We start from the raw sequence: 18,555 nt of genomic DNA on the forward strand, positions 1-18,555 counted from the left end.
CTGTCAGTTACCCTTAACTTGGTTCAGCTCATCTGCCAAGATAGTTTACCTGGGATATGACTGCTGTGCATGCAACAGCTTGTTAGAGCCTTGGGAAGAGTTAGGTGATAGATGGACAGTAAATGTAGATGAGTAGCACAAAAAAGGTTTGGCAAGCCATTAAATCAGAGGTGCTAGTCCTCCTTGGAAATCTCATATACCCTCGCATATGTACATATACATTTTTGTATATATTAATTTTAAATCACTTTTTAAAAAATAATATAAAATATACAAAACAGAAAACAGAAAAATGAGAATGAGAAACCTTTTACATTACTTAGTGATCCATTCCTTAGTAGTAAGTTAAATTCATGGTTAAAAGTTAAGCTACATCTAAATGAGAAATTTAAGTTTTATACTAATATCAGTATGAGAAGAAGCTTTTACACTGAAACCCTTTTTCATTTTTACTATAAATGTATTCCTGGATTTGAAAAGTTAGCATATGCTGATATTTAGAGATTTGAAATCAATTTCATAATATGCACACACCAACTTATCCTAACAAACATATTAGAAAAACTGTTCTTTTATTATTTTCAGCAGTTAAAATGAAAGCCAGAGTATAGAAAATGTTTTACCTAAGTTATATATTCTCATATATTCCCCAGAGGCATTAAAATGAAGAGACAAAGAAAATCATGGTAATATAATTGTTTCTGAAGACCAATGATATATTTAGGGAAAAAAGACAATTTATTTATTGTTTTCTTAAGATCAAAGGAGCACCTTTGATGGTTGAGGACACCCCTGTTGTGATTAGTTTAGTGTTTTCCCGGATGAAGTTGCGCTGCTGAACTGGGATGGTTCTCATGTTCTTATTAATGGAATCAATTTTGGCTGATACCTTTGTTGGTGGTACTGTATTTGGTGGCAGTCCATTGATCTGATACATCCAGTAGATATTTTCTGTCTGAAAGTAAAGAATGGGAAGAAATTTTATGTGAGGCATCCATGGCTTAATAGGGAAAGCATCTGAAACAAAAATAAATGCTTAAAGTAATGTGAAAATTAGAAAGTCATTTGTTTTTCTCTATGTAGGGTGCACAGAGGAAACAGAAATAGATCCTCACCCATAGAGAAAAACTATTAACTTGAACAACAGGCAAAGGGAGTTGCTTTACTTTAAGAATGAAGTGGCACTCACTAAAAATATGCACAGTCACAAGACTTCCATGTAAGTGGTCACATCATTTTTCATTTGTGTGCATTTTTCTTGGTGGCAGTGGAGAAGGGGAGTCTTTATATGTTTATCTTCCCCCCCCCCCCAGAATTATTTCCAAGCACAAACTATAACTGATAGAAAGAATAGGTTGCAAGACTGTTTTATAAAACAATTTTATTACTGCATTTAAATTAATCATTATGTGACAGAGACATGATGGCACATCTATGGCAAATGTTCCAAAAAGGGTATGCAGAGCCCTCTACATGGGGATGCGAGCCATCACCAGCCAGAGTTTGTTACTAGAAAGGCAGGGGCTCTGAGGGGAGCTGCTTCCTTTCCCGTCTCTACTAAGGACATTTTCTCATTTCACCCACCCCTCTGCCTAGCTAATATACCTCCTTTTGACTTCCTTAAACAAGTGCCCTCTCCCTAGAAAGCCCCTGATCTCCTCCAGTCTCCCCTTTCCCCTTTATTACCTCTGATTTCCTGACAACTTTTACATATTTTCCCCCTATTAAATGGTAAATTCTTTAAGACCATGGATTATTTTTCTTTATATTAAATGTATCCACAGCTCTTAGCACAGTGCTTAATGTATTTTGATTGGATTGGATTGTAATGAGAGTCAGGATTATCTTAGTTTGAAGTCAGTCTTTGACACTGTGTGACTATGGATGACTATGGACAAGTTGTTTGCCTTCTTTGAGCATTAGTTTAATCATCAATAAAATGGAAATAATATATAAAAGTACTTATGACAAATGCCTGTGGGGTAGAATAAATGAAATAGATTATATAAAAAGGTATGTGCTGGAAAAAGTTTTAGAACTAACTATCCTCCCTCCAAAAAAAAAAAAGTCAATACAAAATACTTTTAAGTTTGGCCTACATTATTGACATTTTCCAACTGCTTCCTTAAATCTTGACAATAAACAAAACAAATCATGTTCTACTGTGCAGCATTGGTTAGTTTCCAAAGTATAACTATTTACTGAAAATTTTATAATTTGCTCTCCAAAGTCATTTTGAACTGGCTCCAGCACATTCACATTTCAAACCATAAAAGCTACAGAAAGTATATGTCTCTCTATATAGAAATTCAAGTGAAAAGAAATCGAATAGGGATTGGTTATGATTGGTTTCATTACATCTATGAATATGCAGAGGGAACAGAATTGAATAAGGTAGCCATTTTTCTAGCTTATTGTGTACTTTTCACGTGTGCCAAAGACACAATATTCTTGCCTTCTTTCTTTAAAATAACAACTTTATTTACCCTTTTTTGCTCTTGATGTTTCTTATTCTTTTCCCATACCCCTCCTTTTTTCCTTTCATATGCTTTTGTAGTAGATTGCACTACCTCAACTCTACACATGGATTTCCCTGTTTGTTCAAGTTTTTGCTTAAGCACTACCTGGTAGTCCCTAGCCCCTTGTGTCTTCTCCAAAAAACTATCTTGTGTATATTTTGTATGTACTCTCTAATAATAATGATAAAGATAGCTCTCTGAGAATAGTCAGGAAATGTGCCTCCATTCTATCTTGGCAGAAGTGGAATATTCTACAAGTGGAACATTGCATATAACTCCATATATATCAGATTATCTATCTAGAAATCTATGTATGTATGTATGTATGTATGTATGTATCTTCTATCTTTATGGATAGATAGATAGAGAGAGAGATAGAGAGATAGAGAGATAGATATAGATATCAACTACTGGCTCCCCAGAGGAATAACTTTTTGAGATTATACTGGATTATAAAATTTTCCTGGAATTTTTTTCCCTTATAAACTGTTTGGTAGATTCAAGTCTTTAGCAAACACACTTTTTCAAATTGTATAACAAGACAAATAGTCAGAAAGTATTTTCCCCAATACAAGGGGTACAATTTTTCCAAAATAAAACATAGCCTCTGGAGAGAATGACAGAAGAAGTGGCCATTAATAGAAAATACAATGGTTCTGAAGCACATTTATAGGGATGACAATTAGCCAAAGCAAGTCACAATTATGAAACTGCATAGCCTCAATGCCCTTTCTCTCTGGAATTTTCTCATAATTTTTAGGGGATAGGTGTGAAGTGGGTCATATTTGATGGATAAGACTAATCTACATCTCAACTGGGTGAATTCTTCATAGTGTTGCTGGACAGGTCAACCCACTGCTGAAATGGACCTGCCAGACTGCGCCAAATAGGTGGTTCCAGAAGGACCAGCTCTCTAAATGTTTTAGGCCTTCTCTTTAATGTATAGGCAAAGTTCTTTTCCATTTTTAGTAACTGGATTGGCCAGCTGGCTGTGTGCTTTCTTTCACATAGGCCAAAACCTCAATTTATCATCAGCAGAATTATATTTTGGCTTCTTCATTCTTTGCTTTTCATCCTCTCACTTGCAGATAGGATTTGGGAAAAGACTTGCTTCAAATTCAACCATCTTTCCAGGTTTAAAATACCTTTTCCTTGTGTGAATTAAATATCCTAATGTAAATTAAATTAAGGGTTGAGTGATTTGCCCAAGGTTATATAGCTAATGATCAAGGTCATCAATGTATCTCCTTTAAATATAAGTGTGTATATATACATACATATGTATATATACTTCTTCAAACTCAATAAACATTAACAAAGTCTTAAATCTTATAAAAGTGGAGAGGGAAAACTGTCTAAATAGTTCTACCAAGTTACATACTTAATGCCACTGGTAAAAAAGTGCCAGTAAAAACACTAAAATATTCAAAAAAGAAAAATCTAAATAAAATCCTATGTCAAATATATATACATGTGTATATATACATATATATATATGTGTATGTGTATGTGTATATATTTATCCCCCACATGGACATAATTCTGAAAATATTTATTATTCAAAAGGAAAACAAAGATAATGGAAATATAATACTGTATGATCTCATTGAGGTAGGCATTAGGTCCTTGTGATGGAGATCATCAGGACTGATTTATGTGAATTATGTCCTTGGTGATTCTTATTCATATCCTATAGAAAATTCATAAGACTGTATGAAATTAACATAAACATGTGGCCCCTTATCCAGCATATTAAGGCAAGGCACCATTTATTGCCACTCTGGTGGAAGCTTCTGCATGGCTGGTGATATGCCTAGAGGATAGGACTCATGATCCAGGCTGACCTTTAAAGAGGGCCCCAGGAAGAAAAATGTCATTAACCATATAAGAGATAGGGTCAATCAGGGGAGAGGTCCTCATCCTGAGTGAGAGTTTTCCTTGCTTTGCCTAAATAATAATATAATAATAATAATATCTCTGATATTATCTTTCCCATGCTTGTAAAAGGGGCTTGGGCTGGTTGGAAATCTGGATCTGAAGAAATACAGCACTCTCTCACTTTTACTAATAAATAATTATAATTCAATATACAGCCTTCAAGATTAATTTTAGTTGTAACAAGACAGATCCACCCAACATTCCAGAACTTCCTTCAATTTCTGTCAGCATTGTAAGGATACCAATGGAACAAATGGTATATCCCTTGTTTTCTCTTGATCTTGCCACATCATTTCCATTTATACATTTTTATTTGTTCTCTTAGTTTACTTCTCATTTGTAACGTATCACAGCATATTTATACCCACCACATATTCTTTGTTGTCCTTTGGTTGATTATTTTCCTGACTTCTTTATTTTTAGTGTTTCATAACTCACAAACTGCAATATGGTAGATTATTGACTCATTTTTAATAATGAGAATTTGTCTTGGGGAAAAGTTCAGGGGTAACTTAAACAATATGCCAATTATCAAAAGGAATACACCATATATTTCTTTTACAATTCTGGATTCAACTCCTTGTCTATTTGCAAATGTATAAAATTCTCCATTAAACAAATGTTCATCTTTTAACTCTTTTGAGTGGTTATGGATCTTTTCCAGGAGGTTCTACCATAGTCTAGAGCAGTGATGGCAAACCTTTTATAGACCAAGTGTCCAAACTGCAAACCTTACACCACAGGTGAGTTTCCCCCTTACCCCAGAGATGCAGGAAGCATTCCCATTAGGCTGCTGGGCAGAAGGGCAGGTGATGTGAGAAATGTCCTCAGGCACACTGGAGAAGAGGATGGGAGCAGCCCCCTCTGGCATGTGTGCCATAGATTCACCAACATAGGTCTAATGCAGTGATGGACAAACTTTTTTAAGAGGGGGCCAAAGGAAAGGAAATGCTCATCTGTCAGTCTGTTTCTAAGGCAACTCTTTCGAAGTTTCATTGTATTGTATCCTACTCATTGTATTCATCAAATTAGGAATAATGTCCCGTGGCTGGATAGAACATTTCAGGGGGCTGTATCTGGCCCATGGGCTGTAGTTTGCCCATCACTGGTCTAGAGTCTAATGCAACCAGAATGATGTCAATCGCCAACAGAAGTTTCTAAAGAACCTCACTGTCAAAACCAATTCTTTCTTTAACTTGGTCTTTATATTGGATCTCTTCCAGGAAAATAGCAAAAGGTTTGGAAAGCACATATTTCCATATTTTATACTTCATTTAATATTAATCATCATACTATTGAGTGGGATATTGTATTCCCTTACCTTTTCATGCAATTGTGTAATGGAAAAGTTTTTTTTTTGGATTCTAATGTATAGTGTCAATTTTTACAAGATTTTATTCTCCAGCACAAGGACTGTATTTCTACTTATTTACAATACTGAAAAAGTATGAAGCTTTTCACTTCTCTTTCTTCATACATTCAAGCATTTGGAATGCCCAGATTTATGTAGTAGCTTAAATATTACTTTTAAAATCTACTACCTTGACCACAAATTTGAGTCCTTTAATTTTTGGAAAGCTATATAGAATATTTTTTTCTGGTACATTTAGCTACCCATTTTTGATGAAAAAAGCATCTTGTAATGGCTAGAATGGGTTTGACTAAATTATAAGAGTAAAAAATTAATCTTAAGTCACAAGAATGTTAATAGCTCTAATAACTTTATTATAGTAAGATAAAGATAATAAGAGAGAGAAATATAGAAAGGAGGTAAAAAATTACCTAGCCTAACAACCTCAAGCTTAACAACCCAGAGTCTGTCTCTGATTCTTAGGCTCACAAACAACACCCCACCTCCATTTTCTGCTGGGTCTCACCTTATATGCTGTTCCCTTCACCCAGTAGCCCTCCTACATCACCCCCCCAGGAACCAATCACAATTCCTCAATTAGCCTGGCACCACCCAGAGAGGCAGTGCCTATGGAATCAATTCCCTGGTTGCTGATTGACCTAAATTCAAAACAAATGAAAGGGAAGTCTAAATCTCTGATTGAGTAAATCAAAATATAAATTCCCTTCTCCCAATTTCCAGATGGGGGTGACCCACCCACCTGGGAATCCATCAGCATTGCCTCCTGGCATACCCACTGCACTCTCTACACAGAAATGATGAGCTTGCAGACCTTCTCAACTTCTTTCTGCAGATGCTTCTCAGTAGTCTAGTTCTTATAGAGCTAGTTTATTTTTTTTCATTACATTTGTTAAAGATCCTCTGTTTGTCTTAACCAATTTTGCCTTGTAGTTTCTCATCCTCTAAATTTGTCTTTATGTTAAAAGTATAAGATTTAGTAGAATTCTTGGAACACATCTTGGCTCCCTATTTCTCATTTTCCCCCCATGTGTTTGTCAACCTCTTAGACCATTCACATTTAATATCTTCTTTGTTCAGATAACCATACATGATGGTAATCCTATTCTCCCTGGCTGTGCTTTTTTATCAATGGCAAAAACACTGAGCATGTCATTTGCATTAATGTCAGATATAACTTTAATCTGAGGAAGACCCCTGGCAGCAGAGGAATTACCATGAGCTTAAACTATCCAAGCAGGTTTTTATCCTCTGACAGAGATCTCTCACTTTCACAAATCTGAATAGGTACACCAGGCTGGTCGTGGGAGTATGTAGAAAAGGACTGAATGGGCTTGATGGGGATAGTGGAATTTCATTATATTACATCTAGCACAACTCCACCAGCAATTTTAAATTCCAGTGGAAAGAGGGATGACATCAAACAGTAGCAAGTCCTCAGATTTATCTCCGCCCAAAATGGCATCCTGGATAGCTGCACCAAAGGCAATAGATTTAACAGGGTCAATACTCTTGTTTCATGAATTTGTGATTAATCTAGCTTAACATCTCTTATGGCCTTTGCCACAGGACCCAGTGTGTCATGGAAGAGATAAGCATTCTGCTCTCCAAAATGGATGTAGGTGTTAGAAAATATAGAAGTCTATATACTCAGAGAAGTCAATCTCATTACTGGCCTGGGTACTGGAAGAAAGGATGTACTTTGCATATTTACAATTGGTATGCAGATGATAGACAACCATCATGTTCTCACTGATGTTATTCTTGTTCTTTTACTTGAATTCACCAATGAAATGGTTGACCATGTGGTTTTCAAAGTCCTCCCCACTCAAGTAAGTGTCCCCAGCTATGAATTTGACTTCAAAGATGCCATTTTCAATGGAAATAATGGAGATCTTGAAGGTACCACCTCCAAGGTCAATAAAAAAATGACAATTTCTGCCCGCAATAAGATTACAATTGAATGTGGTAAGACAATATATAAATGAGCTGAAAATCTAGGGAGAGGAAAGGGAGAAGATGGAGCCATGGTGGAGAAGTTTTGAGAGACAGAAGTATAACTGAACAACAAGTGAACACTAGCTACTCTTAAGGCACTAGATATGATAATGGAAAAATGTTGTTTTGAAGAAAGATGAAAAAAATATTTGAACATTGAAACCATTTCTTGGAACATTTTCATCTTAGCTTAGTTATTGAGAATTAATTAAAATCACAGAAGGAGAATATTCACGTAATCTTATCCCAGAAATTATATGATATTTTCCTTTGATAGATTTCATATTCAGTGAAGAAAAATGCATTCAGAAAATGGTGCTGACATGAACAAGTATAGCAGCTTATGTTCAAAGGTAAAAGTCATTAAGAAAAATAAATCTTCCCCAAGAACTAGCCCACTGCCTTATTAACTTTAGCAAATGGTGAAATGGCTTATCTATCTCCACTGCTGTCAGATTTATTTAGATGAAAAGACTAACCTTAGGGTCATAGACATTGTGTGGATCACTGAAATCTTGAAGTTCAGAGAAGCAATGTGATTGATTGGTCAGAAGATTTATAATTTTAACAGGTATGGGAATTTAGAGAGGCAATGACATCGAAGATAAAAAACTGGTCTTGGAAGATCTGGATTCAATTCCCATTTCTTTTATATACTGGCCATTATTCCCAGGCAATTCATTTAGTCTCTCTACTAAGTCATTAAACATAAATTAAGCATCTGCTCTGTGTAAGGCACTGTGAAAAGGGCTTGGGATATAAAAGCAACATTTTCAAAAAAGGTGAGAAAATTGTTAGCACTGGAAACTTTCTTTTTTGATAATTTAATTTAATTTAATTTAATTTTTCCAGATATATGTAAAAACTGATTCCAACCTTTTTTTTAAACCCTTAACTCATAGGTGGAAGAGTGGTAAGGGTGGGCAATGGGGGTCAAGTGACTTGCCCAGGGTCACACAGCTGGGAAGTGTCTGAGGCCGGATTTGAACCTAGGACCTCCCGTCTCTAGGCCTAACTCTCAATCCACTGAGCTACCCACCTGCCCCCGATTCCAACCTTTTAAAAGAATTTTCCTTTCCTCTCTACCACCCCTTCAACTGATATGGTAAGAAATCTGATATAGATTATATATGTGCAATCATGTAAAAATTTTTTTCCATATTAATCCTATTATGGAAAAAAATTCAAACATTAACAAAATAAGAAAGTGAAAAAAAATTTGCTATGACCTGAATACAGAGTCTGTCAGTTTTGGTTTTTTCCCCCCTCAGGAAGCAGAGAACATTTTAAAATATGAGTTCTTTGGGATTGTTTTGAATCTTTGTATTACTGAGAATAGCTATTATTCACAATTGTTTATTATAAAGTATTGCTGTCATTATGTACATTTTTCTCTTAGTTATGCTTATATTTCTCTGCTTCAGTTTGTAAGTCTTTGCGGGATTTTCTAAGTTCCTTCTGCTTGTCATTTATTATAGCACAACAGAATTCCATTATAATCATATACTATAACTTACTTAACCATTCTCCAGTTGACATTATTCCTTTACTTTCTAATTCTTTGCCCCTACAAAAAGTGCTGCTTTAAATAATTATTGGACCTATTGGACCTATTGGTCCTTCAAATTTTTAATGTTTTATCTCTTTGGGAAACAAATCTAGTAACTATTTCTAGGTCAAAAGGTTATATATATATATATATATATATATATATATATATATATGTTTTATATCTTTTTGGTCATAAGTCCAAATTGCTCCCTTTAATAGTTTAATCAGGTACTGGCAGCTTTATTAATATGAGTTCATTATACCAGTGGAATCACTGGTCTCCCTTTTTCTAAAAACAACAACAACAACAAAACAACTTAACTTGTGTATTATTCCTATTCATTCATCCACTTTTAGCTTTCCAAAATGAAACAAATCTCTTCTATTTTGTAGACTCATGTATTTCTGGTAAAAGTGTTATTAGATTTACTACTTTTATAAGACTGTGTCCTCAGAATATGTAATTTCGTGAGAGCCGTACAGTGCTCACAGTGCGACCTCCTGTAACAGTGCCTAAAAAAAACTGACTTTATGGCTTTGCAGAAAGAGCCATATCTGGCCCTCAAAAGAGCCAGATATGGCTTGATAGCCATATGTTGCCAACCCCTTCTCTACTTAATGGAAGACTTAGGCGCAATATTATGAAATCATTTTTAAAGATTGCAAAGATTGTCATGAGAAACATACATTTCACTCGTTCTGTTTTGCTTCAGAAGGAAACACATAGATGTTCTGGGGAAGCAGATTTAGTATTTAAACAAACAAACAAAAAACCTTAATGATTAAAGTCACAGAAAATAGAATAGCCTGCTTTTTCAAGTAGGTACTTCTCACTTACTACTACTTTTAGAAATATTGTAAAGAGAATTCTCAGTCCACTGATGTAGGCCCTGAAGTGCCTTCCCAAATTTGAAATTCTGTGATATATTATTTAAAAATAAATATATAAAACTAAAAGTATGAAGCATGGCATAGTGGCTAGAAAGCCAACTTTAGGATTAAGAAAATCTGGTTTCAAGTTTTCTTTGTGACAAATGACTAACACTAGGAAAAGTCAATGAACCTTAGAGGATTCAGATTAGTGAAAACAAAACAAAACATTAAATTGTTTGAACAATAATTATGTCAACCCTTATTTAGAGGGGAGGGATGGGATAGAGGGGAAATGGAGGGATGAGATGTCAAGATCCATTATTTTATTAGTATAATGTATTGTACATTCATCACTGATAGGCGGTTAGAGACAACATGACATAAAACATAGAAAAGTTGGTCTCAGAAAACAGTACAGGGGTTGGAAGCTGGCCTTAAACTCAAAAAGATCTGAGTTTAAGACCTGCCTCTCAAACATGTTGGCTTCATAAAACTAGGCAAGTGCAACTTCTCAATTTTCCAAATAATTCCTTAAAATGTTCATCAAAAACATTTAATTTGTGACAGTATATAATAGCATTATATAGTCATTCATGGCTGAATATTTAATCCAAACTAGATGATTTAATAAGAAATGCTAATGACTTATAATTCAAAATATTGTTCAACAAGGCTATTGCTATAAAATTCACAGCATTTTAGATTCATATGTATATATGTGCATATATACATACACATGGACATATATGTACATGTACACATATCATATATACACACATAATTACAGATTCACAAAGGCAAGATATTTATATATATATACATATATGTATATATTTTATGACACTTTCTATCATAGTTTTAGAAACACCGTTTGATTCTCATTTTAGAAGGGATTTAAAGCCACTTAAATATTATTATCAATGTACTTGCAAGAATGAGAAATGGAAAAATATGAGTCCAAGTACAAATAATAGGAAGTTAGTCACTCCAAGGACTATTTATTATAGCTTTCATGTATTTTTCTTGAGCTCTATTTGATTCTGCACAGAAGAGAAAACTAAATAAAATTATGAAGGGAACTCCTACCATTCCAACTGCTACGATATTCAGGATAATTTGAAACCTAATGCTGTTGTAGTTCAAGCTCCATTCCATTTTAGGCAAATATACATTATCTACCACTTTCTAGCAGGACATATTGCTTAATGGCAACAACCACAAAATGCATTCTTTAGAGAGTTTGTTTTTTCAAACCATAAATTTCCCTTAAGCAATATGTTCAGAGTATAATTATATTAATTCTACTTTGCAAACTGGTAGAATGCTAAAAGTAGTTTGTATTTTTCCCATGTTTGTGTACTTTTTTTCTTTCCTTTTTATGATCACTCTGATGGAAGTTTCCCTCTCTTTTGTCTGAACTGTCATAGTATGGTGTGTATACTTTTCTTAAGCTCTTACTAAATTACCTTTTCAAATTAATTTAATACTTTAAGGAATATAATCTCCTCCATAATCTCTACTCTCATAGATTAAAATATCTATACAATTTGAGAGATTTACTATGGTGCCCAAATACATCACTCAATGTGCTTCTCAAAACTTAAGTACACTAACCTTGGAGTGACAAAAATGTATTATATCCCTAAGTCTTTCTGGTTCAGTAATACCTGCCAGAAATTGTACCCCATTGCCATAGTATTTAATAAAGTAGAGTTACCTGTCTAGTGAATAATTTGAAACAATGCCCAAAGGGTTACAAAACTGTATATATGATTAGATCCAACAATATCACTATGATATCTATTTCCCTGAGAGATAAAGAAAAAAAAAAGAACCTATACAAACCTAAACAAAATATGTTTATATCCACTCTTTTTTTTTTTTTTTTTTTTTTTAGTGACAAAGAACTGGAAATTGAGATGTCCATCAATTGGAGTATGGCTGACAAAATAGTGGTATATGATGAAATTTTGCTGTTTACTAGATCCAGTCATATCCAGCACTTTGTGACCTCATTTGGGGTTTCCTTGGCAAAGATAATAGAGTGATTTTCCATGTCTTTCCCCATCTCCTTTTAGAGTTGAAGAAATGGAGGCAAATAGGGTTTGCCAAGGTGACATAGCTAATAAGTGTCTTAGGCAAGATTCAAACTCATAAAGATGAGTCTTCCTGATTCCAGGACCAGCACCCTATCCACTGTACTACCTAGCTGCCCCTTGTGATGCAATACTCTTACATCGTAAGAAGTGATGAGCATGACTTCAGAAAAATCTGGAAATGCTTTTATAAATAAATACAAAGTGAAGTGAGCAAAACCAGAAGAATACTATGCACAGTAATTGCAATATTTTGAACTCTGATGACTTAGCTATTTTAATCAATACATTAATCCAACACAATTCTGATTTAGGATGAAAAATGCTATCCACTTCCAGAGAAAGAACTGATGAAGTCTGAGGGAAGATTGAAATATATATTTATATTTTTGTGTGTATTTACATATATGCATATTCATTTTCTCTTATTTTTCTCCCTTTTTGGTAACATAGCCAATATAGAAATAAGTGATGCACAATTTCAAATATGTAATTAGAATTACATGTCTTGTCTTCTCAATGGGTGAGGGTATATAGGGAAAGAGGGATAGAATTCAGAACTAAGTATCTTAAATCAGAGCAATAATATCATTAATTTTTCCTTTTATGATAAAGCAGGTCAAAGTCTAACTTTGATTTTTGTTTTGGTAAAAAACTATTAAAAACTTTTAGGTTTTTAAAAATATATATGTTTTGATATGGTCAGTCTGAAGAAAAATAAGAACCTTGAAAATTAAGATAGAAATGAAACTGGAGAGAAAAATTACTAGATCTCGAAAGATAAGATTCTAAAATTAGGTATTCAGGACAAAGATGGGATCTAAGTTGAAATAAGACCAATCAAAATAATTCACTTAATATTACATTGAGTTGTGTTGCTTCCAAAGCAAATATAACTTAGATATGCAAGTGAAAGATTGAGCTATTTTCTGACAATTTTACTTCTAAGGAAGGATATTTATACTGGAAGTAATGGATATATAAGTAATTGGGATATCATTGTAGGCAGAAAAAAGTAACTAGACTGTTAGCCTCTTTTTAATAAAAATAATATTCAACACCTGTCATGTGACTAGCAATGTGCTATGAACTATTTCAGAGATAGAAAAGAGCTATAAATATACAGTACATTGGCCATAAGAAGTTTGGATTATGTTTGCAGATGGTATGTTAATAAACATGATATAATAAGGGCAATTAGGGCAAAAACATGTAACATTTAAAGGCTTAGGGCACTAAATTTATTTAATTTGTTTAATACATGCTCATGTATAGGTGACATTCAAAAATGTACTTCAGTGTGAATTAAAACGATAATTTCCTATTAGTGTAATGAGTGTGGTTAAGAGGGACACATTGCTGATAGTGGTTTTGGTAGTTGTAATTTTTTTAAAGAACAAGTAATTGTTTTTGTTTTTGCTGTTGTTTTTGTCAGCTACATTTTTTGCAATGTGGTGAATTCACTAAATTCTAGTAACAGTGATAAGCAAAACAAAGCTAAAGTCCTGAAGACCTGAATTCACATGTAAGCTCACTTAGATACCACTTGTATGACCCTGGATAATTCACTTTACTTTTGTCTGCCTCAATACACCATTCTGAAAAATGGGGGTTAATAATAACATCTGCCTCCTGTGTTTTTAAAAAAAAATCCTTACCTTCCAACTTAGAATCAATACCATGTATTGGTCCCAAGTTTGAAGAGTGGTAAGGGCTTGGGAATGGGGGGTTAAGTGACTTGCCCAGGGTCACACAGCTAGAAAGTGTCATGGCCAGATTTGAACCTAGAATTCCCATGTCTAGGCCTGGCTCTCAGTCTACTGAGCCACTTAGCTGCCCTCCCTCCCATGGTTGATTGAGAGAATAATATGAGGCGTTTGCAAAAATTTTTGCAAACCTTAAATGACTAAACAGATGCTAGTTAATATTATTATTATTAAATGAAGGAATGGGACAATATTGACATTTCCTTATAGCTTTCTAGAGATTATTCACATCTTTTTCTTTGTTGAAATATTTTTTGATGTGATGGTATAAATGCTGAATTAACAGTTGTAGTGTGATATAATGAGCTAGGATGTTCAAAAACATCTATTTGCCAGTTCTTAATCCTACTACTAACTCTTTGTTTAGATGGTTTTTCTTGGTTTATGAAGTTTTGTTATAGGATATAATATATATTTCTATCTTTCTTAGGTAATCCTAATTCCCCAAGCAAAGAGATAAAACCCTTCAGTGTTACATCAAATGATTCTCTCTTCCTTTGAGATTCTTTCTCTTTAATTGCCTTTTATTTCTAGTAAATTTCTAGCCTCTTATTTCTAGTAAAAACTAACAAAGGGTTAGTATCCTTAATTAGCTTTGGTTTAGTACTATTTTTAAAGACAAAGCAAACATTTAAAACAAAGAAAAGCAAAAAGAGTTTCCTAGGCCTGCAAGGACATTCTTTATCCATTAAGGATCTCAAAAAGAGGTGGGAGATGCAAGATTATTTTCTTAGGGTTAATGTAGGAAAGGGTTTCAAATAGAATTCCTTCTCTCAACATTCTTTGGGTCAAATTGTCCAAGTAATTTCACTTCCCAAATCCTATTTTAATGGTTACCTCTTTACATGCTTCCACTGTCCTGGCATCATAAGATTTCTAAGGCTTATTTCTTCTTCTCCAATGTGATATGCCTTCTATATGATTTCTTAGTTCATCTTCAAAACTCTCTTCTGTTATCACCTACAGACTTGGTTTGTCACTTTTCATTCTATGACACTGGATCTTTCTGATTCACTCAATTAATTAATTCACATCTCATAAAGAGATAACTTGTCATGACCTAAATGTTTACAATTACTTTAATAGCTTGTTACTTAGCAGTTTTTGTCATTAAATCTATAAAAGATAAACTCTTTTCTGTTAAAATTTTACCTAACTGCCTAGATATGAACAAGTTAAAAGGCATTAATGAAAAGTTCATTTGGTAAGTCACAATATTTACATCATAATTTAAATTAGACCTTTCCCTTGAATTATCTTAGAAGATAGAAATCGTAGGTGTCATTATCCCTTGTTATAGGTACAGAAATATGCACGGAAAGTGGAAGCAACTTGCCCAAAATGATATAGTTAATAATAAATGCCTAGGTTAGTAGTCTAAACAGATATCTGGCTTATAATGATATTTCCAATGCATTATTTGGCCTTTTAGCAAGTGAGGATGATGATGATGAGAATGATACATCAACACAAATTTTATTAAATGACTTTTATAACCAAGCAACATGTTTAATATGGGGCATGAACAATAAATTATAAACAGTCCTTGCCATTAGGAAAGTGAAGAGTTAAAGATGACACCTAGGCTGTAAAAATGGGACAATGATAGTATTCTTTAAAATAATAGGTTAGTTAGCAAGAAGGAAGAAGTGGAGGTAGAATAATGAGATAAGGTCTAACCATGTTGAGTTTAAAATTTCTATAGAATATCAAGATATTAAATTGTTAGCAGAAAAGCAAATACTAGATTAATCAATCTTAGCATCATTAGTCTAGAGATGATTATTGAATCCATGGAGTTGAGGAAATCAGCAAGTGAAATAGGACAGAAGAAGAAAGAGACTTGGGAGACATGCATAACCTAGATGAAGATCCAGTAAGAGACAAAAGAAGTAGGAGGAAAAGGAAGAGGGAACAATATCTCAAAAAGCTTTAGAGTTCATATAGATATTAGGGATTGTAAAAAATGTGTTCCTCACAACAGTCTGTGAAGTAGGGAGTACACCTATTTATGCTTATCTCCAATTTACAAATTAGAAAAGTAACTAGAAAAAATGATTGTCCTTTGTTGACATCCAAATAACATTCTTTTCTATCCTTTCTGGGATGAAGAATTTTAAAAGCCATGGAATCTTGTGAGCTTAACTCTGTGACAATGCATCTAATTTAGGGAATTAAATATAGAGGAGAATATTCCTTTAATGACCACCAATATTTATCAAGCACATTTCCTGAGGTTATTTTAAAATGTTGAATTTAATGGACATTTTGAGGGCTCAGAATCCCATCTGTCTTTTGATAAAATATTGTAATTGTTTTGTTTAAGTATTTCAAAGTGATTTTACTGTAACATTATGTGTCTCACATAAAGCTATCAAATAATAACATTGCACGGCATTATGAGAATTTGATGAGAAAAAATAGATTTCTTTTTTCCTGACAGTTAAAATGTGTTTTGATTATGTTCTTTCAGGGTGTTTTTGTTTGAGAGTGGAAAATAAGGAAAAGACAATATGGAAAGGAAAAAAATGATGTGAGCACACTACAATTTTCCTGTAAATTTTGTGTAAAATATGATATAAAGTGAGTACAACTATTCATCATAGTCAGAGTTGAATCTAAACCATCTCTATTAAACATAAGTTTCTGTGCAGATGTAGATATTTTTCTGATATGTACAAAAAGATACATGAAGAGAAAATATACTGAAACCCAAGGGTAAATTGCAGAAAATTTACATTAAAGTGGATTGCTATTGAGAGAGTGGAGAATCTATATCAATTTTCTATAAAGAGGAACATCCAGATGGAATAATGTTGGCAAAACTCCCATTAACAATGACCTCAGAATAAGAGCTTATCTATTTTTTCCTTTCGTTTGAACTAAATTTATATTTCTTAGAATATTCTAGTGGTTCTCCACTTGCACTGTTGTATGACTTTGGAGGAATTTTTTTAATATTTCTGAGTTTTAGTTTCCTAAGTTTTTGCAAATATTATTTTGAGGAGTATAATATTTTCATTAAAGAAGAACCAGAGGAGAGGCAGAGTCAAGACAGCTGCTAAGAAGCAACAAAAGTCAGATCCTTTGTGAAAATCCTTCCACCCCAATAAAAAACTAAGTACTTCAAGGGGACCCTCCTGCTTTATTCAACTTAAAGGGTACTCAGAAAAGGTTGAATTCTTGAGTTTAAGGGAAAAAAAGAAGGAAGGCCCCAGGAACCCTCCCTACCTAATCTACTGAGACTTGAGCAGTTGCTGGGATCTCTGGGCAAAGGCTCTAGTCCAGAGGGAGTGCCTTGCTACCACATGAGCTGCATGAGGCTCAGGGCAGAAGTAGCAGTTATGATCTCAGATAAAGCTAAAGGAAAAATAGATCTTATTAAAAGAGATAAGGAAGGTAATTTCATCTTTATGAAAGGCAATATAAATAATGAAGAAATATCAATACTCAATATACATGCACCAAATGGAGCAACATTCAGATTTAAAAAGGAGAAACTAAAGGAACTTGAGGAGGAAATAGCTAGGTAAACCCTGCATGTGGGGGAACTTAACTTTCCTGTATAGGAACTAGATAAATTAAACCAAAAAATAAATAAGAAATAAGTAAGGGAAGTGAATTAAATTTTAGAAAAATTAGAGTTAATAGATATTTGGAGAAAAAATAGAGATAAAAAGGAATGCACCTTCTTTTCAGCAGCACACGGAACATATACAAAGATTGACCATGTACTAGGGCATAAAAACATTGCAAACAAATGTAGAAAAGCAGAAATAATAAATGCATTTTATCAGATGATACAAAATGTAATAAAAATCATAATCAAGAAGGACTTGTGGAAAGGCAGATTTAAAATTAATTGGAAAGTAAATAATTTAATTCTTCAAAACTGGTGTCTTGAAGAAACAATTCCTGATTTGACAGAAGAAAATGACAATGAGGAAACAAATTATCAAAATCTATGGGATATAGCCAAAGCATTACTCAAGGGAAAATTTATAAACATTAGTGCCTATATCAACAAATCAGAGAAGGAAGAGGTGAATGAATTGGGCATGCAACTTCAAAAACTAGAACAAGAAAAAATTAAATATCCCCAGATAAAAAAACTAAATTGGAAATCCTGAGAATCAAAGGAGAAATTAATAAAATTGAAAGTAAAAAGCTATTTAAGTAATAAGTAAGACTAGGAGCTGGTACTTTGAAAAAAAACAAATTAAATAGATAAAGTACTGGTTAATCTAATGAAAAAAGAAGAAAACCAAATTAACAGTATAAAAGATGAAAAGGGTAAACCCACCTCTAATAAAGAGGAAATTAAGGTAATTATTAAAAATTATTTTGACCAATTTAATGGCAACAAATATGACAATCTAGGTGAAATGGGTGAATATCTACAAAAATATAAATTGCCTAGATTAACAAAAGAGGAAACAGAAAAC

At 33.5% G+C, this 18,555-nt stretch overlaps 1 protein-coding gene across 1 annotated transcript in view; it reads right to left on the reverse strand.

The window, feature by feature from the left end:
• Positions 1-742: 742 nt before the first annotated feature.
• CFAP47 (cilia and flagella associated protein 47) overlaps positions 743-18,555 on the reverse strand; it is an 859,036-nt gene continuing 841,223 nt past the window's right edge. Inside the window, exon 64 of the mRNA XM_044669214.1 lies at positions 743-955. Coding sequence (XP_044525149.1) covers positions 743-955 — 213 coding nt within the window. The remainder of the gene's footprint in view (positions 956-18,555) is intronic.

This window comes from Gracilinanus agilis, chromosome 3 (genome assembly GCF_016433145.1).
Source record: "Gracilinanus agilis isolate LMUSP501 chromosome 3, AgileGrace, whole genome shotgun sequence".
Lineage (NCBI taxonomy): Eukaryota > Metazoa > Chordata > Mammalia > Didelphimorphia > Didelphidae > Gracilinanus > Gracilinanus agilis.